The 20,454-nt window shown below is 42.7% G+C and overlaps 9 protein-coding genes across 9 annotated transcripts; 1 reads left to right on the top strand and 8 right to left on the bottom strand.

The window, feature by feature from the left end:
• The first annotated feature begins 191 nt into the window (after nucleotides 1–191).
• Nucleotides 192–3,088, top strand: LOC4346272 (protein HIGH CHLOROPHYLL FLUORESCENCE PHENOTYPE 244, chloroplastic). The gene is made up of 8 exons (XM_026027492.2): nucleotides 192–390; nucleotides 478–704; nucleotides 793–891; nucleotides 1,128–1,322; nucleotides 1,445–1,537; nucleotides 1,643–1,738; nucleotides 2,397–2,537; nucleotides 2,643–3,088. The coding sequence occupies exons 1-8, from the start codon at nucleotides 258–260 to the stop codon at nucleotides 2,817–2,819; spliced, it is 1,161 nt and encodes a 386-aa protein (XP_025883277.1). The 5' UTR covers nucleotides 192–257; the 3' UTR covers nucleotides 2,820–3,088.
• Nucleotides 3,089–4,051: 963 nt separating this feature from the next.
• Nucleotides 4,052–5,306, bottom strand: LOC107282070 (uncharacterized). Its single transcript, XM_015795211.3, has one exon. The coding sequence runs from the start codon at nucleotides 4,885–4,887 to the stop codon at nucleotides 4,180–4,182; it is 708 nt and encodes a 235-aa protein (XP_015650697.2). The 5' UTR covers nucleotides 4,888–5,306; the 3' UTR covers nucleotides 4,052–4,179.
• Nucleotides 5,307–5,602: 296 nt separating this feature from the next.
• LOC107276792 (uncharacterized) lies at nucleotides 5,603–6,499 on the bottom strand. The gene has a single exon (XM_015795207.3). The coding sequence runs from the start codon at nucleotides 6,497–6,499 to the stop codon at nucleotides 5,768–5,770; it is 732 nt and encodes a 243-aa protein (XP_015650693.1). The 3' UTR covers nucleotides 5,603–5,767.
• On the bottom strand, nucleotides 5,603–10,419 carry LOC4346270 (uncharacterized). The gene has a single exon (XM_015795210.2). It carries the CDS (start codon nucleotides 10,417–10,419, stop codon nucleotides 9,703–9,705), a length of 717 nt encoding a protein of 238 aa, XP_015650696.1. The 3' UTR covers nucleotides 5,603–9,702.
• On the bottom strand, nucleotides 7,558–8,442 carry LOC4346271 (uncharacterized). The gene has a single exon (XM_015795209.2). It carries the CDS (start codon nucleotides 8,440–8,442, stop codon nucleotides 7,714–7,716), a length of 729 nt encoding a protein of 242 aa, XP_015650695.1. The 3' UTR covers nucleotides 7,558–7,713.
• Nucleotides 10,420–13,211: 2,792 nt separating the features above from the next.
• Nucleotides 13,212–14,483, bottom strand: LOC4346269 (uncharacterized). The gene has a single exon (XM_026027516.2). The coding sequence runs from the start codon at nucleotides 14,053–14,055 to the stop codon at nucleotides 13,351–13,353; it is 705 nt and encodes a 234-aa protein (XP_025883301.1). The 5' UTR covers nucleotides 14,056–14,483; the 3' UTR covers nucleotides 13,212–13,350.
• Nucleotides 14,484–14,730: 247 nt separating this feature from the next.
• On the bottom strand, nucleotides 14,731–15,749 carry LOC107278617 (uncharacterized). The gene has a single exon (XM_015795034.3). It carries the CDS (start codon nucleotides 15,676–15,678, stop codon nucleotides 14,974–14,976), a length of 705 nt encoding a protein of 234 aa, XP_015650520.1. The 5' UTR covers nucleotides 15,679–15,749; the 3' UTR covers nucleotides 14,731–14,973.
• Nucleotides 15,750–16,556: 807 nt separating this feature from the next.
• LOC4346268 (uncharacterized) lies at nucleotides 16,557–17,547 on the bottom strand. The gene has a single exon (XM_026027514.2). The coding sequence runs from the start codon at nucleotides 17,405–17,407 to the stop codon at nucleotides 16,700–16,702; it is 708 nt and encodes a 235-aa protein (XP_025883299.1). The 5' UTR covers nucleotides 17,408–17,547; the 3' UTR covers nucleotides 16,557–16,699.
• A 767-nt stretch (nucleotides 17,548–18,314) lies between these two features.
• Nucleotides 18,315–19,642, bottom strand: LOC107276501 (uncharacterized). The gene has a single exon (XM_015795033.2). The coding sequence runs from the start codon at nucleotides 19,165–19,167 to the stop codon at nucleotides 18,460–18,462; it is 708 nt and encodes a 235-aa protein (XP_015650519.1). The 5' UTR covers nucleotides 19,168–19,642; the 3' UTR covers nucleotides 18,315–18,459.
• Between the last annotated feature and the right edge of the window lie 812 nt (nucleotides 19,643–20,454).

Genomic DNA, 20,454 nt, shown 5'->3' with positions numbered 1-20,454 from the left:
GCCGGCGCGTGCGCGCCAATTAGCATTCCTGCACAGAGTCCACGTCTGCGGTGAAGAAAAAAAAAAGAGAGACAGAGGAAACAGGAGGGTGACGTGGACAGAACGGATGACGGGATGGCGGTAGACGTGGCGCGACGGCCATCGGCTACTCCGCATCCCCTCTCCGCCACTCCTCGCCCGCCTCTCCCCCCAACCAAAAACCCAACCCCGACGACCCACGCCGCCACTTCTCCACGCTCTCTCTCTCGCGCGCGCAAATGGCGTCGTCGACCAGCCTCGCCGCGCTGCCCTCGCAGCTCGCCTCCCCCGCCCGCCGCGCCGCCCTCTCCCGGTCCGCTACCGCGCGGCCGCGCCACCACCACCACCCCCTCCTCCGCGCACCGCCCAAAGGTACAATACCTATCCCGTTTCCGCCTTCCCCTCGCCTGCAGTTGCGGATGATCGTGTGAGGTAAACGAAGTTTGGGGGGTTCTCCAGGCTGCAGGCTGGTGGTGACCTGCAACGCGCAGACGGCGGTCCCGACCAGCATTGCGCAGGGCACGCCCGTCAGGCCGACCAGCATCCTGGTGGTCGGCGCCACCGGGACGCTGGGACGGCAGGTGGTCAGGCGGGCGCTGGACGAGGGCTACGACGTGCGCTGCCTCGTCAGGCCCCGCCCGGCGCCGGCCGATTTCCTCCGCGACTGGGGCGCCACTGTGGTCAATGTAGGTTTCCACTGTTTTCCTTGCTGCTATATCAACCTCACTGTTCAATGTTTATCCGCCTCATGCCCATTTCTGTTTGCTGATTTAGGCCGATCTCAGCAAGCCAGAGACCATTCCCGCGACGCTTGTTGGTATTCATACCGTCATCGATTGTGCTACAGGGCGTCCCGAAGAGCCCATTCGGACGGTATGTTGTTAGCATTTCTTTAAGCATAATGTGATACTTCTGTATTCCTGTCCTGAAGTTGATTCTTGCTGAAGTGTATTTGCACTATTGTTGAGTCGTGACTAAAGCTAATCACATTGCTTTTAATATATCACGTAATTGTGATGTAGTCCTTATACTGTGAGTCCTGTGACATATATGCTGTAGAGTCGTTGAGTGAATTTGGTTTCCGTTTTGCTAATAGTTGTTCTATTTAGGTAGATTGGGAAGGAAAGGTTGCTCTAATACAATGTGCTAAGGCCATGGGAATTCAAAAGTATGTGTTCTACTCTATTCATAACTGTGACAAGCACCCGGAGGTTCCCTTGATGGAAATCAAGCATTGTACAGAGAAGTTTATTCAGGATGCCGGTCTGGATTATCTCATCATCCGTTTGTGTGGTTTCATGCAGGTAAATGTGTTCCTTCTGTGGGGTTCTATATATTTGGCCAGGAAATTGATTTGTTTTCGAATATAAACAAGGGTAGTTAATTGTTTCCTGAAACGAATTCTGTCAAATGTTGGTCTGAGTAGGGCCTAATTGGGCAATATGCTGTGCCCATACTAGAAGAGAAGTCAGTATGGGGAACTGATGCTCCTACCCGGATTGCTTACATGGATACCCAGGTTTATCTTTCTCCTTCTCCATTGAAAGATGAATATGTGACCTATTTGTAACATTATCTCTTCAAAGTCCCTTCCTTTGATACAACATCCCTCGTGTGATTGTAGGACGTTGCTCGACTGACGTTTATTGCCATGCGGAATGAGAAGGCTAGCAAGAAGCTCTTAACTTTTGCCGGACCACGTGCCTGGACAACTCAAGAGGTAGTATACTGTACACTGTTCTAATGACGTCAATTCTTTTTTTAAGGATGTAAATACATATTTGGTTTCCATGAATAAATTGCACAGCATGTTTATTCTTGACTGGAAATATACTCCCTCTGTCAGAAATATATGTCGTTTTGCAAAATGTGCAGCTGAACTTCCTTATCTTTGTCCACCAACATATCAAATGGTATTAGGCTTGTCATATGTACATATTTGGCTTCCATGAAAGCCTGTCATGAAAATTTTTGCTGGAATTTTCTGTGGCGCATCTGTTTTAGTTTTCCAGTGTGTGTGTGTGTTTATGTGGTATATTTTGGGGATAGGAAGGGCTTTTAACCCCTAACCCTCCCCTTGTAGTACTATATTATTTATTCTTAATGAAATAGCACAGAGCTCTTCTGCGTGTTCAATGGAAAAAATTGCAATATACTAATTTATGTTCACAAGCATATTCATATAAATGTAAAGGTCAAAGTTGCATGTGGAGACTATATTGTTGTCCAAAATGTCATGAATTCTTCAAGAGATGGGAGTACTAATCTTGTATTTCCTGCTCTTAATTTCGTTTTCAATGTCAGAATGTACCAAATGATGGCTTCTGAGAGTTGGAATACTATCATTTACTCAACTATTGTATTGTTTTTTTACTCAGGTGATTACACTGTGTGAGCGGTTGGCTGGCCAAGATGCCAACGTTACTACTGTCCCTGTTGCAGTGTTGAGATTTACTCGTCAGTTGACACGGTTCTTCCAGTGGACAAATGATGTGGCTGACAGACTGGCATTCTCAGAGGTTACACTCTAGACTTATCTAAATAGTGCACTTGATTTTTCAGTAATTATAAAATTGTCAAGGCTTATGAAAATTAATAACTAGTATTTAATTGTTATAATTCAGGTCCTCTCCAGTGACACAATTTTCTCAGTTCCAATGAATGATACATACCAGCTTCTTGGGGTAGATTCAAAGGATATTCTCACCTTAGAGAAGTATTTGCAAGATTACTTCACTAACATTTTAAAAAAATTGAAGGATCTCAAGGCACAGTCCAAGCAAACTGACATATTCTTTTGACAAGAAGGATATCTACAAACCTATGGATATATTTTCTGATGCAGATCTGTGCTTCAAAACACAGATGAGTGAATACAAATTTTCTTGTATATCTGTTGTTGTGGTATGTGCAAGAAGTGCATGCTATTAGGTTATGTCTACAGAATCCCAACTATTGAACTATCAGGTCATGTATATAGGATCTCAACTATTCAACTATCAAAGACCTGGAGTTTGTGTAGATCAGACCTAAATTCATGAATTCACAGTCAGCTTCTGCTTTTCTATAATCACGCGTTTTAGCATGACTAGTGAACCAGAATGTATTGTATTATCTTGGGATAGACTAAAGATGAATTATTGTTTTTAATCTGTACTATGACAAACAATAAAAATTGCATAACAATTAAAGAAAGAGATGCACATGAAATTTCCTTGGACCTTTGGAGAAGGCCTACCTGGCTTACCTATGAAGAGGAAACAAATGAGGCCATGACATCCAGTGATAAATACAATCTTGCTACTTAATACCATAAATTTTGTGTGTTAATGTCCTAGATTTGTGTTGCAACAGATCAATTTCAAATCCTCAAAGGAGCCATAAGCAGCAAAGCTTTCTAGCCTCAAATAGTGTACCGCACATTTTATATTCCAAATGAATGTTTTGCTTATTACCTGGGGGTGGGGGTGGGGGTGGGGGTTAAAGTTTGATTTCTTTTCCCCTTTATGATTGGCACATATCAGACCAACTCTGGTGTTTACTTCTATTTTAGACCTTGCGGCTGGAGCTGGCATATTTCCTATATAGGCCAGATCCACCTCATAAGGAGTGTATCAGTGTACAAATCACAATCATTATGAGTTGTTGAAACAACACTACTATTTGTAAATCAGATAACTAAGCTTAATCTCTATCCCTGAAAAAAAAAATCTGCACTACCATCCCAGATAGATGCACCAAAATGTATTTTCTCATAAGACAAAAAATATACTTTTGTTACTGAAGCACGGATATACTTTTTCTATTGATGTATTTTCATCTGTTCAAATGTCCTGCATATTTGTTGACTTCACGTATATATATGATACCATTTTGATATTAGTGAGATTGGTGGTTCTGTCATAGTAAATTGGCAACATGAACTATGCCAACATTTTGTTTTTTTCACTAGAAAGGCAATAGTGCAGACATCTCATGGAATAATGACATTGTGAACCTCAGTAGTATGTGAACATTGAATGCACAACACAAATTAGATCAAAACTTTTGTCTCTTCATGTATGAACATTTCTGTACACTACATATACAAATGGGAAGGATCGGCAAATCCTTTAAAAGGCGGATACCGATCACATGCTATCAAGAATGACAGAGGAGTATCTATGAGCTAAGAATGTTAAGGAGAGTAACCCTGCTCTGGACCAATCTCCTGAACACAAGTCCAGCCCCAGCCTCAAGATCTCCGATGCAGCACTCTAACACCTGCAACTGTTCCTCACTGCAAACAACTGAGTTTTTCTTCAGGAATGCCTTGGAGATGATAGACATTTTTGGTGTTGCGATTTGCTTCGATAAGAGGTCCATTGATGACTCAAGTACAGAGGTTGTGATCTCTCTAGCCTTGCTCAAGAGCTTGACCATCTTGTCATCCTCCTTGTCTGAGGTAACCTTCTTCACAGTCTTCTTGAAATGCTTTTTTGCCTTCTTCATCAAGCGAATGTATGACTGGATCTTAGCTTGAACAACTGCATCATCTCCTTTTCTAAGAGATACTTGCATATCTTGGATGATGGCCTTCAACTCAGCAAACACCTCATGCATAGCATTGCAGAGATCCAGTAGCTCAAGGGAGCATTCCATTTCTCCATCCAACAACTTCCTTTGCTGGGATGAGCAAATTTGGTTGCTAGGCAGGCACATGATGCCCTCAACAGAGCTGTAGATATCCTCAAGCCTCTTTAAACCATCGGAGAGGATCTCAATGGTCATCGAGGTTGAAGAGATGGATGCCTCTACGATGTGAAGCTCTTCTTCAACTTTGGAGTGAGTCCTAGAAGGCAAGCTAATTGATCTTTGGTGGCAAGCCATATCTGTTGATGTAATTCTTGTTGTGTTGTGGCTGAGGAGATGGGAAGGAGAGTCCAAGCTTTGGTTTGATGTGTTTGGCCTTCTGCCAAGGCCTATTTATACAGAGGAACTGCACGGGACAGCATCGTTTGGTTTACAGACAAGTAGAATCCCTCCAGTTCATCTCCCAGATGCTGTCTATCAAGGTCTGAGATCTGGTAGCAGCATATAGAATCTATTCTGTCACTCATGTGTAGCTGCATATATTAGTGCACTACATATCCTCCCAATGAACTATCACATTGTCATGTTCCAACTATTGGAAGCAAGAATCAGAAGGTTAGTTCACTCTATTGGTGGATCTTGACATTATTGCGTTTTCAAGATGTTACTTTAAGGGAGTGGTACTGAGTATTGTTGGTGATAGGTGTGTCTTCTAGTTTTTAGTGTGCTTGCTAATTTAAATATTGTTTTATTATGTGCAATCCATGCCGCTCACACATTCAACCTCGTGCATTGGAGCTGGCTTGTCTTAGCTCTGGTAGCAAGATCCACTGCTCAAGGATCCTTTGCTTCTTGTTGAGTTAGCACATAGCATCTGAATAGCGAGGCCGTATCATAGTAAATCATTTCGAAGCTGAACTTGAAAATTCTGCTAACTGCTTCTCTAACAGTCAATAATGATGAGCATATTGTTAGAAAATTAGGTATTTATATCAAACATTCATAAACAGTGTAATCAACAATAGGAAGTGGACAAATACTTTGTTTTTGTTTCTCAACTGAGTTTCTGTACAATTCCTTTCATATATGTACACATCAAAATTTTGTTCCAGTGATCAGCAAATCCTCTAAAAGGCGGATACTAATCGCATGGAATCAGAGTTGGTGTATGATCTATCTACAAGCTGAGAATGTTGAGAAGAGAAACTCTGCTCTGGATTGATTTTCTGAACAGATTCTCGACTCCAGTCTCTAGATCAACAATGTCTAACTCCAACACCTGCAATTGCTCCTCCTCGCAGACAAGCCTTCTTTTCTGGAATGTCTTGGAGACAAGAGACCATTTGCTAGAGCATGGCAAAGCAATCTGCTTCGACAGGAGATGTGATGACGACTCGAGCATTGACAGAGCTATCTCTCTAGCTTCAGCCAACAGCTTGATCACCCTGCAGCTCTCCTGATCTGCTGAAGAAGACTTCTTGCTGATATGCTTGAACTGTTTTCGCCCCTTCTTGGCGAGGCGGATGTAAGACTGTATCTTGGCTTGGACAGCTGCATCATCTCCTCTCTTGACAGCCAGCTGCATGTCCTGGATGCATGCCTTGAGCCCGGAAAAGCTCTCGTGAATGGCGTTGCAGAGGTCTAGCACGACGAGAGAGCCTTCTAACTCTTGCTCCACTGCTTTCCTCTGCAGTGGTTGGCAAAGGAGAGCTTGGCTGCTGGGCAGACACATGATCTCATCGATGCAGTTGTAGATACTCCCAAGCTTCTTCCAGCCACTGCTCATCGTCTCGATGGTTGAACTGGGTGAGGAAATGGTCACCTTTAGACTCTGCAGCAGTTCTTCAGCGTTGGTTTCATTGGAGCAAGGGCTGGATGGCACACTCGCAGATCTGAGGTGGAATGCCATGGCTGCAGTGGAAGCTTATCCTTTTTCTCTTCTCTGTGGAAGTGAAGATGAGAAGAATGCTGTGCTGCAATGGTGTCGACCCGGCTATAGCTTTCCTCTATATAGACAAAGAGGCAGAAGCAATGGCATCCCTCACCGTGTAGACAACAATGAAATCTCAATAATAATGAAGTGCTTTGCTGCTGCAACAGACGCCACCCATCTCCTCGACAGGCTGATGTTTTTTTATGTTTCCCAACCAAGTGTAGAGGCATCTCTAGCTCAGCTTACAATGCTGTCATGTCCTGATTATTGGCGGCAAGTTCACCTGCACAAGTGTATAGTCTAATGTAATATTCAGATCCAGATCATGAGAAGGATGAGCCTTGCTCACAGGAGCAGCAGTTGACTTCTCTCTCCAGGCTCCAAACCGTGTTTCTTATCTGGTAGAATCTGCTCACTGATCTTGCAGCATTGCATCACTGGCTTGCCTGCTGTGCTCACAGCATTTAGCATCTGTTGCAATCTCAAGATGATTCCACGTGCTGTCCAAATTTCTGGTCAATTAGGCCGCCTAACTGAATCACAATGTCATGTTCCAGTTATTGGCAGCAGGAATCAGCATGGCAGCTTACTCTAGCGTTGAGCCTTTGTCATACGTGCAAGCTCCAGCATTTATCCAATGGAGATTGCTAATCGAGTAGTGTTATTGCAACTTGCCATCTGTGCTGCCCATCTGATTGCAGAATAATTTATCAACAACCGTACGAGCTGGCAATCTGTCATGGTGCTATATGCAAGGCAAGATCCACTGCAGAAGGATCTTGTGCCTGTACTTGAGGCACGTCACATGTGAATAGTAATTACATGGGCATCTCACGGTAAAGCTTTGTAAATCTAATATTTGAACTCTGCATTACTACTGATCTCTATATTATAACAGCCAAGATCGATGAAGAAAATTCTTATTAAGTTACTATTTCCTTTCGTGAACAAGTTTCATCTGAAGAACTCAAAATGTCAGGTGATTGTTCAGTTGACATCCATGTGGAATGAGGGGGAAAAGGAAGACAGTGAAATTAAACAAAAGGAATAAATCCTTTGTTTTTCAATCGCATAAATTTCTGTACATTTCCTCTCATTTATGTACACATGACAAAATTGATTCAATGATCAGCAAATCCTCGAAAAGGCGGATGCCAATCACAGGGGATTAGAGTTGGTGTATGATCTATCTACAAGCTAAGAGCATTCAAAAGAGAAACTCTGCTCTGGATCAATCTCCTGAACAAAGTCTCAACTCCGCTCTGAAGATCAACGATGTCCAACTCCAACACCTGTAATTGCTCCTCCTGGCATGTAACCCTTGTCTTCTGGAATGCCTTAAGAGACCACTTGCTGGAACTCGGCACCGCAATCTGCTTTGACAGGAGATGCAAAGTTGATTCAAGCACTGAGAAAGTGATCTCTCTGGCATCAGCCATCAGCTTGACCACCCTGCAGCTCTCCTGATCAGCTGAACTAGCAGGCTTCTTGTTGATCTTCTTGCACTGTTTATGTGCCTTCTTGGTCAGGCGGGTGTAAGACTGAACATTGGTCTGAACTGCTGCATCTTCTCCTCTCTTGATGGCCAACTGCATCTCCTGGGTGGTTGCCTTGAGCTCAGAGAAGCTCTCTTGCATGGCGTTGCAGAGGTCAAGCAAGGTGAGAGACCGCTCCAGCTCTTTCTCCACTTCTCTCCTCTGCTGATGCTTGCAAAGGCTAGCTTGGCTGCTGGGCAAGCACATGATCTCATCCATGCAGCTGTACACATCTGTAAGCCTCCTGAAACCATTGCACATTGTTTCCATGGTTGCAGAGGGTGAACAGATGATCTCCCTGAGGCTCGCCAGCTGTTCTTCGATGTTGGTTTCATTGGAGCAAGGGCTGGAAGGCACGCTCGCGGATCTGAGGTGGAATACCATGGTTGGGATGGAAGCTGATGACTCGTTTCTCTCTAGAAATGGAAGAGAACAGACTGCTTTGCAATGTTGTCAACAGCAAACCATGGCTTCTCTATATATAACGAAGGAGGGAGAAGCAGTCTCATTACTGGACCAGCAGACAGAAAGAATCTCTCTAATAATTGGCGAAGCCTTGTGCTGCAACAGAAGCCACCATCTGCACGACAGGTTTCTGTTTCTTTAATATTTGTATGCTTTGCTCAATGCACAAAGCATCTCTTCTCTAATTGAGCTTGCATTGAGGTGGCTATCATGCCTCGCTGGCCAGAAACTGGAGACAAACTCATCTGCACGAGCGTGTCAGTTTAGTTTAATATCAGATCCATATCGTGAGATTGGTGAGTAAAGCAATGCAGTGCAGTGAGAGGAGATGAGCTGTTTTTGCTGTTGCAACCGTGCAAAGGAGGAGTTGACTTGACATCATGTGTCATCTGTTGCTGGTCGCAGATATCATAGTGTGTTATTGCCAGCAGGAATCAGCATGGCAGCTAACTCGTAGTCATAGTGCAGAGCCTTGTCATACATGCATGCTGCAGCACTTCTTTAATGGAGAATGCTAATCGAGTTGTGTTGTTTCCAACTTGCCATCTGTGCTACTCCATCTTCTTGCGGAACAATTTATCAAGAACTATATCAGCCGGCTAACTGGCAATCTGTCATGCTGCTATCAATTATATGCATGGCAATATCCACCATCTTCTTGCGGAACAATTTATCAAGAACTATATCAGCCGGCTAACTGGCAATCTGTCATGCTGCTATCAATTATATGCATGGCAATATCCATTGAAGAAGGGTCTTGCGCCTGTTCTTGAGGCACATCTCATGTGAATAGCAATGACGTGTCCATCTCACGGTAAAAGCTTTGCGAATAAAATATTTGAACAGTGCAATTATACTAATTTCTTTATTATAACAACCAAGATAGATGAAGAAAATTCTGATTAAATTGCTATGTGCCCTCTTGAACAAGCTTCAGCTGAAGTATTCAAAATGATAGATGATTGTTCACCTGCCATCCATGTCGATTGAGGGGAAAAGGGAAGTAAGACAGTGAAATAAGACAGAAGGAAAAATCCTTTGTTTTTCATTCGAGTGAATTCTGTACATTTCCTCTCATTTATGTACACTACTATACATCCAAAAATTGTTTCAATGATCAGCAAATCCTCTAAAAGGCGGACGCCAATCACAGGGGATCAGAGTTGGTGTATGATCTATCTACAAGCTAAGAGCATTCAAAAGAGAAACTCTGCTCTGGATCAATCTCCTGAACAAAGTCTCAACTCCGCTCTCAAGATCAACGATGTCCAACTCCAACGCCTGTAATTGCTCCTCCTGGCATGTAACCCTTGTCTTCTGGAATGCCTTGGAGACAAGAGACCACTTGCTTTGACTTGGCATCGCAATCTGCTTTGACAGGAGGTGCAAAGTTGATTCAAGCACCGAGAGAGCGATCTCTCTGGCATCAGCCAGCAGCTTGACCACCCTGCAACCCTCCTGGTCTTCTGAAGCAGACTTCTTGTTGATCTTCTTGAACTGTTTCTGCGCCTTCTTGGTCAGGCGGGTGTAAGCCTGAACCTTGGACTGAACTGCTGCATCATCACCCCTCTTGATGGCCAACTGCATCTCCTGGGTGCTCGCCTTGAGCTCAGAGAAGCTCTCTTGCATGGCGTTGCAGAGGTCAAGCAAGGCGAGAGACCGCTCCAGCTCTTGCTCCACAGCTCTCCTCTGCTGAAGCCTGAAGCTGGGCAAGCACATCATCTCATCCATGCAGCTGTACACATCTGTAAGTCTCCTGAAACCATTGCACATTGTTTCAATTGTTGCAGAGGGTGAGGAGACGATCTCCTCGAGGCTCTGCAGCTGTTCTTCGACGTCGGTTTTGGCAGAGCGAGGGCTGGAAGGCGCACTCGCGGATCTGAGGTGGAATGCCATGGCTGGGATGGAAGCTGATGACTTGTTTCTCTCTGGAATTGGAAGAGAAGAGGAGATAACTCAAGACTGCTTCGCAATGTTGTCGACACCAAACCATGGCTTCTCTGTATATATAACCAAGGAAGGAGAAGCAGGTCTCATTGCTGGACCAGCAGACAGAAAGAATCTCATTGATAATTGACGATCACTTGTGCTGCAACAGAACTACAGAAGCAACAGGTTTCTGTTTCTTTAATCTCTATCATTATATGCTTTGCTCGATGCAAGAGGCAGCATCTCTACTGATTGAATGAACTTGTGAGATAATACTAGTAGATGACTAGCTGTCATGTCTCACCTGAAACTGGAGACAAACACTCATCTGCACGAGCGCGTGAAACTTCAGTTTAATGCCAGGTCCAGATCGTGTGAGATCTGTGATGAGCAAGCAATGCCAATGCAATGCAGTGAGAAGAGATGAGCTGTGGTTGCTGTTGCAACCGTGCAAAGAGTTTGACTTTGCCTCGTGTGCATATCTATCTTGGAAACATATCCTATACACACAGGCCCTCACGTGTACACACGTGCACACCAACTAAAAAATGTCAATAAAAAATTTAGAAAAAATCATACACATACTTTCAATTGTATTACACCTAGGGTTAAAATCTTAACGTTAAATTCATTATATTTTAGCCGTAACAAAAAAACAAAAAATCTGATTGTTTTAAGGTTGCAATTTTGTCAGAATTTTATCTTTTTTGTTATTCTCTATGTAGAATGAATTTGAAGATGTGACTTTGCACGTAGATGTAATACTATTGAAAGTACATGTATTAATTTTTTGTGATAATTTTTAGTTGCTGTACACGGTGTGTACATGCGAGGGTCTGTGTGCATAGGATACGCTCCCATCTATCTGTCCGTTGGAAGCAGATATCGCAGTGTATTTGGTTGGCTTACGCTTTCTGTATTACTACACGATGATTCCATCCATAATTGCCTTCGTGCGCATGGCTGGTTTGTTTCACCTCAATCTCGAGATGATCCGTGTGTTGAACAATAACTAAGCTTATCGGGCTGTCATGTTTGCTAACTTTTTTTTTATTAATCGTCCGCAAATAATCCACAAGGGCGTCTAATATGCGATAATGCGAAGTTGCAAACCAACTCGCTTGTCCTCGCGTTCGTTCAGGAACATTAGTACGCTATTTTGATCTACTCCCTCCTTTTCCCTAAATGTTTTTTCCCCTAAATGTTTGATACCGTTGACTTTTTTAAACATGTTTGACCGTTCGTCTTATTTAAAAACTTTTGTGAAATGTGTAAAACTATATGTATACATAAAAGTATATTTAATAATAAATCAAATGATAGGAACAAAATTATTAATTGTTTCCTGCATTTGCTTTTAAGACTTGATTAATGATGTACTTAAGTAAACCCTTAATTCTGAACATGAAAAAAAGAAGCGCTTTACAATGCAAAAAGAAAGAAAAATCTATATTTATAGCCGCGCCGACTTCAAATGTCTTACTTCCTCCGTTTCACAATGTAAGTCATTCTAGCATTTCCTACATTCATATTGATACTAATGAATCTAGACATATATCTATCTAGATTCATTAACATCAATATGAATGTGAGAAATGCTAGAATAACTTACATTGTGAAACGGAGGGAGTATTGTTTGACTTATGATTATAAAATTTGAATTTTAGAACTAAATTTTGAATTTGATTTGTTTGTTTTTTTCATCGTAGTTTATTTCACAACATTTGTTTTTAAATCGCTAAGGACACGTATATAACAATTTTCCTTAAAAATAAGCGATTCGGATAAGCATATGAATAAGAGAAACAATGGGGCTGCAAATGACTCCACCCCTTCAACCATATCTATGGGCATGTTCAGATTGATGACATTTCCAACCATAGCATTATTTGGTAAAATTGACAATTATGTAGCTACGTTTAGTTTGTTACCAAATATTGACAATGTGTATATAATTTTGGCAACATTAATAAGCCAATTCTACCAAAACTTTGGCAATGTTGACAATTTGCTAAAATTTTGGTAAAGTTTATTTCGACACCAATCTAAACAGACCCTATATAAGAGTATACTACAAGATATAAATAGTTTTCTAACTATGCAGAGTTGTTCAAATTTTTACAGAAAAAGAATTGTTGTTGGCAATGTAGTTTCATGGGCCAAACTGAAGGATAGCGAGACCATCCGGCCCACAGGAAGCCCATGAATCCACTCAGTACCCCACTCGTTCCCCAATCCACGTGTCTTCGTCTCACCACTCGCCACCACCCCCCACCGGAGAAGAAGAAGAGGAGCGAGGAGATGCGCCGCTCGCCGCCGGCTGCCGGTGAGGCCGCGACCACCCTTCCCGCCGCTACCCCCGCCCTGGAAGGCAGCCCCCGACAAGATCGCGGAGGTCTCCATCAGTTCTGGCGGAGGTATCCCACTAACCCTAACTCAATAGCACACGGTATCTGCGGTATCTTCGCAATGCCTTGCGTTCCCAGCCGAATCCTTCGCGGCCATCCTGTTGAGACCTGAGTAGACAAGCGAATGTTCAGGGCCAATGGATAATTCCTTGTGATTCTGCATTCATCGAACATTTTTTTTTTGTTGGCGTCATCAAATAATTCCGCACGTATTTCACAGATCACATGCTGTCTTTTCTTTTGCAGACTATGTTCGGAGCAAAGCACAACTGCACAAGGGCAACAGTACTGACATGGATAATCGCATAGAGGTTGAAATCAGAAGCATGCAAGGATTTTCATGACACTGAGTTTGGCCAAAACTTTTGTTCACTATTATGTATGGAGTTTTCTGTACATTTCTACTTATATATATACAATGTGAAAGATCAGCAGATCCTTTAAAAGGCGGATGCCAATCGCTGGGTGTCGAGTGAAGATTCTGGAGTATCTATGAGCTAAGAATGTTGAGGAGAGAAACTCTGCTCTGGACCAATTTCCTGAACAGATGTCCTGCTCCGCTCTCAAGATCTCTGATGCTGCACTCTAACACCTGCAATTGCTCCTCCTCGCAAATAACTACTTTCTTCTTGTTGAATGCCTTGGAAACAAGTGATTGTTTGGGCATTTCGATTTGCTTTGACAGGAGATGCAGTGTGGACTCCAGCATAGAGGTTGATATATCTCTAGCCTCCCTCAATAGCCTGGCCATCCTGCAATCCTCCTTTTCATAAGTAACCTTCTTTGCAGTCTTGAAATGTTTCTTTGCCTTCTTCAACAAGCGGTAGTATGATTGGGTCTTGGATTGAACAGCTGCATCATCTCCTTTTCTCAGGGCCACTTGCATATCTTGAATGATGGCCTTCAACTCTGTGAAGTCCTCATGCATCACGTTGCATAGATCCAATAGCTCAAGGGAGCATTCCATTTCTCCATCCAACAATTTTCTTCGTTGGGAGGAGAAAGCTTGGTTGCTAGGAAGGCACATGATCTCCTCAATAGAGCTATAGATGTTGGCAAGCCTCCTCAAACCCTCACACATTGTATCAAGGGTCGTGGAGGGTGAAGAGATGCATGCATCTAGGATGCACAGCTCCTCTTCAACCTTAGAGTGAGGCCTAGAAGGCAAACTAATTGATCTCTGGCGGAAAGCCATTTCTGTCGCTAGAACTCTGTCTCCCTATTGAGTCTGAGAGATGAGAAAGAGAGGGAAGTTTTGGTTTGATGTTTCTAGCTTTGTGCTGAGGCCTATTTATACAGAGATGTGCAACACACAGCATCAATTGGATGGTAGACAAACAGAATCCTGCCAGTTCACCTCCCGATGCTATCTATCATGGTTTGAGATCTGGCTGCAGCATATAGTCTTGTATGCTCAATATTTTAATGCACTGCGTCTATCTTCCAAGTCAGCTATCACATTGTCATGTCCCAACTATTGGCAGCAAAAGCCAGCAGGTTTGTTCAGTCTACCGGTGGATTTTGGCATTATTGCATGTTATCAAGGGATTATTTTAATAAAGTGTTACCAGAGTATTATTATTGCCAAGTGTGTTATCTATTTTTTAATGCTTTTGTTAATTTCAACAAGTGTTCTATTGTGTACAATCCATGCCGCTTACACGCTTAACCTTGTGTATTGGAGCTGGCCTGTTTTACCTGCAGCAGCAAGATCCACTTTACATGGATCAGTTGCTTGCTAGTGAGGCAACAAACGGCATCAGACTGGCATGACCCACATGGCCATTTTTCATAGCCCTATGGCGCATCATATATCAATTTGCCTGTAAGAAATAAAAGAAATGAAAGTAATATCGCTAACTTGCCCATATATTTCATAAGTCATATGCCATGGCAATTATATTGACATTGAATTGCATAACCCATCATGTAACTCTGCAACACGCGAGGATCAAGTGCACGACAAGAATTGGATCAAAACTTTGTCTCTTTTCATGTATTTTCTTTGCTGTACAGTAAGCCTATAACATATACAAATGGGAAGGATCAGCAAATCCTTTAAAAGACGGATGCCAATCGCAGGGTCTTAAGAGTGTCAGATCTTGAGGAGTATCTATGAGCTAAGAATGTTGAGGAGAGTAACCCTGGTCTGGATCAATCTCCTGAACAGAAGTCCTGCTCCAGCCTCAAGATCTCCGATGCAGCACTCTAATGCCTGCAACTGCTCCTCATTGCAAATCACCAGGTTTTTCTTCTGGAATGCCTTGGGGATGAGAGATGATTTTGGCATTGTAATTTGCTTTGACAAGAGGTACAATATTGACTCGAATAGTGAGGTAGTGATCTCTCTAGCCTCGCTCATCAGCTTCACTATCCTGCAGTCGTTGTCTGAGACAACCTTCTTCACAGTCTTCTTGGAATGCTTCTTCGCGTTCTTCATCAAGCGGATGAATGACTGGATCTTGGCTTGAACAACTGCACCATCTCCTTTTCTGAGATGTACTTGCAGATCTTGGATGATGACCTTCAACTCGGTGAAGACCTCACTCATAGAGTTGCAGAGATCCAGTAGCTGAAGGGAGCATTCCATTTCTCCATCCAACAACCTCCTCTGTTGGGATGAGCAAATTTGGTTGCTAGGCAGGCACATGATCTCCACAATGGAGCTGTAGATGTCCCCAAGCCGCCTCAAACCATCAGAGACCACCTCGATGGTCGTGGAGGGTGATGAGATGCATGCCTCTATGCTGTGCAACTCATCTTCAACTTTGGAGAGAGGCCTAGAAGGCAAGCTAATTGATCTTTGGTGGAAAGCCATGTCTGTTGCTAGCTCTGCCTCTTTGTGCTGAATCCAAGAGATGAGAAGGAAAGGAAACTGATGGTATGATGTGTCTAGCTTTGTGCTGAGGCCTATTTATTCAGGGGATGTGCTAGACACAGCACCATTTGGTTGGTAGACAAACAGAATCATTCCAGTTCAGCTCCCTGATGCTGTCTATCATGGTATGAGATCTGGCAGCAGCAATAAACAGCATATGGAATCTCTCGTGTTCTGTTCTCATTTTTAATGTACTGGCATCTATCTTCCAAGAGAGTTATCACATTGTCATGTCTCAACTATCAGCAGCAAGAACCAACAGGTTAGTTAGCTCTACCTGTGGTTTTTGGCATAATTGCATGCTCTCAAGGGATTATTTTAATTGATTGCTACAACAGTGTTATTGTTATTACATGTGTTATCTATTTTTTATGCTCTTGTTAACAACTGATTGTTCTATTATGTGCAATCAGAGGCTCTTGCACGCTTAGTCCCGTGTTTGGTAGCTGGCGTGTTTTAGCTGCTGCAGCTAGATCCATGCTGCCTGCACGCTTAATCTCATGTATTGTAGTTGGCTTGTTTTAGCTGCAGCAGCAAGATCCACTTTACATGGATCCTTTGCTTGCTAGTGAGGCAACAAATGTCATCGTAGTGACATGACCCACTTGGCCATTTCATTGCCCCATGGTATACCATAGATCAATTTGACTGTAAAAAGAAAAGAAATCAAAGTAATATCGTTACATATATTTCATAATTCATGTGCCATGCCCTTGTCATGCAAAGTATATTAATCACAAAGGCAATAATATTGATATCGCTTGCATAATCACATCATGTATCTCAGAGATATGTCAGGACTGAGTGCAGGGCAAGAATTAGATCAAAATTTTGTCTCTTTCATGTGTGTTTTCTTTTCTGTACAGTGAGCCTATAACATATACAAATGGGAAGGATCAGCAAATCCTTTAAAAGACAGATGCCGATCGCAGGGTCTTAAGAGTGTCAGATCTTGACTCATCTATGAGCTAAGAATGTTGAGGAGAGTAACCCTGCTCTGGACCAATCTCCTGAACAGAAGTACTGCTCCAGCCTCAAGATCTCCGATGCAGCACTCTAATGCCTGCAACTGCTCCTCATTGCAGATCACCGAGTTCTTCTTCTGGAACGCCTTGGAGATGAGAGACAATTTTGGCAACACAATTTGCTTTGACAAGAGGTCCAGTGTTGATTCAAATAGAGAGGTAGTGATCTGTCTAGCGTTGCTCAACAGCTTGACCTTCTTGGAGTCCTCCATGTCTGAGGCAACCTTCTTCACAGTCTTCTTGGAATGCTTCTTTGCCTTCTTCACCAGCCGGATGTATGACAGGATCTTGGCTTGAACAACTGCATCATCTCCTTTTCTGAGAGACACTTGCAGATCTTGGATGATGGACTTCAACTCGGTGAAGACCTCGTTCATAGCGTTGCAGAGATCTAGTAGCTCAAGGGAGCATTCCATCTCTCTGTCAAACAACTTCCTTTGCTGTGATGAGCAAACTTGGTTGCTAGGTAGGCACATGATCTCCTCAATGGAGCTATATATATCACCAAGCCTCCTCAAACCATCAGAGATCATCTCGATGGTCTTGGAGGGTGATGAGACACATGCCTCTATGCTGTGCAACTCATCTTCAACCTTGGAGAGAGGCCTTGAAGGCAAGCTAATTGATCTTTGGTGGAAAGCCATGTCTGTTGCTAGAACTCTGCCTCTTTGTGTTGAAACCAAGAGATGAGGAGGAAATGTAACTTATGGTTTGATGAGTCTAGCTTTGTGCTGAGGCCTATTTATTCAGTTGATGTGCAAGAAAAAGCATCATCTGGTTGGTAGACAAACAGAATCCTGCCAGTTCAGCTTCCTGATGCTGTCCACAATGGGTGGAGGTCTGGCAGCAGCAATAAACAGCATATGGGATCTCTCGTATGTTCAATACTTTAATATACTGCCATCTACCTTCCAAGGACTTATCACATTGTCATGTCTCAACTGTTGGCAGGAAGAAACAGCAGGTTAGTTCACTCTACATAATTGCATGCACTCAAGGCATTATTTTAATTGATTGCTTCCAGAGTGGTATTTTTTATATGTGTTTTATCTTTTTTTATGCTCTTGTTAATTTCAACATGTGTTCTATTTTGTGCAATCAGTGGTACTTGCACGCTCAACCTCATGTATGGTAGCTGGACTGTTTTAGCTGTGGCAGCAAGATCCACTGCACACGGATCCTTTGCTTGCTACAAGTGCTCTATTATGTACAATACCTGCTGCTCACATGCTTAACCTCGTGTATTGGAGCTGGCCTATTCTAACTGCAGCAGCAAGATCCACTATACATGGATCCTTTGCTTGCTAGTGAGGCTACAAATGGTATCAGAGTGACACAGCCCATATGGCCATTTCATGGCCCTATGGCACATCACAGATCAATTTGACTGCAAAAAAGAAAAGAAAATAATTTTGCTTGTGTGGAACATATGTTTCATAATTCATGAGCCGTTGCTATGTGTATTCGATAACAAGGCAATAATACTAATATCGCTTGCATAATCACATCATGTATCTCAGAGATATGTCTGAACCGAGTGCACAACAAGAGTTAGATCAAAACTTTGTCTCTTTCATGTATGTTTTCTTTTCTGTACAGTAAGCCTATAATAAATACAAATGGGAAGGATCAGCAAATCCTTTAAAATACGGATGCCAATCGCAGGGTCTTAAGAGTGTCACATATTGAGGAGTATCTATGAGCCAAGAATGTTGAGGAGAGTAACCCTGGTCTGGACCAATCTCCTGAACAGCAGTCCTGCTCCTGCCTCAAGATCTGCGATGCAGCACTCTAACACCTGCAACTGCTCCTCATTGCAGATCACCGCATTTTTCTTCTGGAATGCCTTGGAGATGAGAGAGAATTTTGGCATCGCAATTTGCTTAGACAAGAGGTCCAATGTTGACTCGAATAGAGAGGTAGTGATCTCTCTAGCATTGCTCAACAGCTTGACCATCTTGGAGTCCTCCTTGTCTGAGGCAACCTTCTTCACAGTCTTCTTGGAATGCTTCTTTGCCTTCTTCACCAGCCGGATGTATGACTGGATCTTGGCTTGAACAACTGCATCATCTCCTTTTCTGAGAGACACTTGCAGATCTTGGATGATGGACTTCAACTCGGTGAAGACCTCGTTCATAGTGTTGCAGAGATCCAGTAGCTCAAGGGAGTATTCCATCTCTCTGTCAAACAACTTCCTTTGCTGTGATGAGCAAACTTGGTTGCTAGGCAGGCACATGGTCTCCTCAATGGAGCTATATGTGTCACCAAGCCTCCTCAAACCATCAGAGATCATCTTGGTGGTCTTGGAGGGTGATGAGACGTATGCCTCTATGCTGTGCAACTCATCTTCAACCTTGGAGAGAGGCCTTGAAGGCAAGCTAATTGATCTTTGGTGGAAAGCCATGTCTGTTGCTAGAACTCTTAACTCTTTGTGTTGGATCCAAGAGATGAGAAGGAAAGGGAAGTTCTGGTTTGATGTGTCTAGCTTTGTGGTGAGGCCTATTTATTCAGTTGGTGTGCAAGACACAGCATCCTTTGTATGGTAGACAAACAGAATCCTGCCAGTTGAGCTCCCAGATGCTGTCTATCATTGTTTGAGATCTGGCAACAACATATGGAATCTTTGGTGTGCTGTTCAATTGTTTAATACACTGCCATTTATCTTCCAAATGAGCTATCACATTGTGATGTCCCTACTATTAGCAGCAAGAATCGGCAGGTTAGCTCACTCTGTTAGTGGATCTTGACATGATTGCATGCACAAAACGTTTTTTTTAATGGAGTTTAAACAGCGTATTATTGGCATCATGCTTGCTATTTAGTTGTTGTATAACTGATATTATCAGAGGTACTTTATACTGCAAATTACATGCTGCTTGCGCCCTCAACCTCGTGCATTGGAGGCTTGGAGCTGACTTGTTAGCTATGGATAACTAGATCCACTGCACACGTGTGCTAAACTGCTAATTACTTCTATAACAGTCAATAATAATATCACCATCTGAGTAAATTATTATATTACTTTTGAATTTTATCTGAATGATCTGGTCCCATACGTTGCTATGCATCAAAGCATGCTTAAACAGTTAAATAAATAGCAGGAAATTAAATGATTTTTTTTTTTGTTTCTCATTGAGTAAATTTCTGTACAATTCCTTTTCATTTACACATGATTATCAGCAAATCCTATAAAAGCTGGGAACTAATCATCTGGGATAAGAATTGGTATAATCTATCTACAAGCTTAGAGCATTGAAAAGTGAAACTTTGCTCTGGAACAACCTCCTGATCAATAATGTTCAACTCCTATGTCTATAGTGGTTCCTCGTTGCATAAAACTCTTTTCTTTTGCAATGTCTTGGAGACAAAAACTACTTGCTAGAAGTTGGTATCTCAATTTGCTTTGATGGGAGATGCAATAAGGACTCAATCATTGAGATATAAACCTCTCTAGCTTCACCCTGCAGCTCCCCTAGCCAGCTGAAGCATACTTCTTCCTGAACTTCTTGTATTTCTTTCGCGCCTTCTTGGTCAAATGGATGAACGATTGGATTTTTTTGCATCTTCTTAATGCTTGTCTTGAGCTCAGAAAAAAATCTCTTGGATGGCTTTGCAAAAGATCGAGGAGCACAAGGGAATCCTCGAGCTCTTGCTCCATGGCTTTCCTTTTCTGATTCTGATGAAAGATGAA

The sequence above is a fragment of the Oryza sativa genome, chromosome 8 (assembly GCF_034140825.1).
Source record: "Oryza sativa Japonica Group chromosome 8, ASM3414082v1".
NCBI lineage: Eukaryota > Viridiplantae > Streptophyta > Magnoliopsida > Poales > Poaceae > Oryza > Oryza sativa.
The sequence above is the reverse complement of the archived record's forward strand: the minus strand, read 5'-3'. Positions and strand labels throughout refer to the sequence as shown.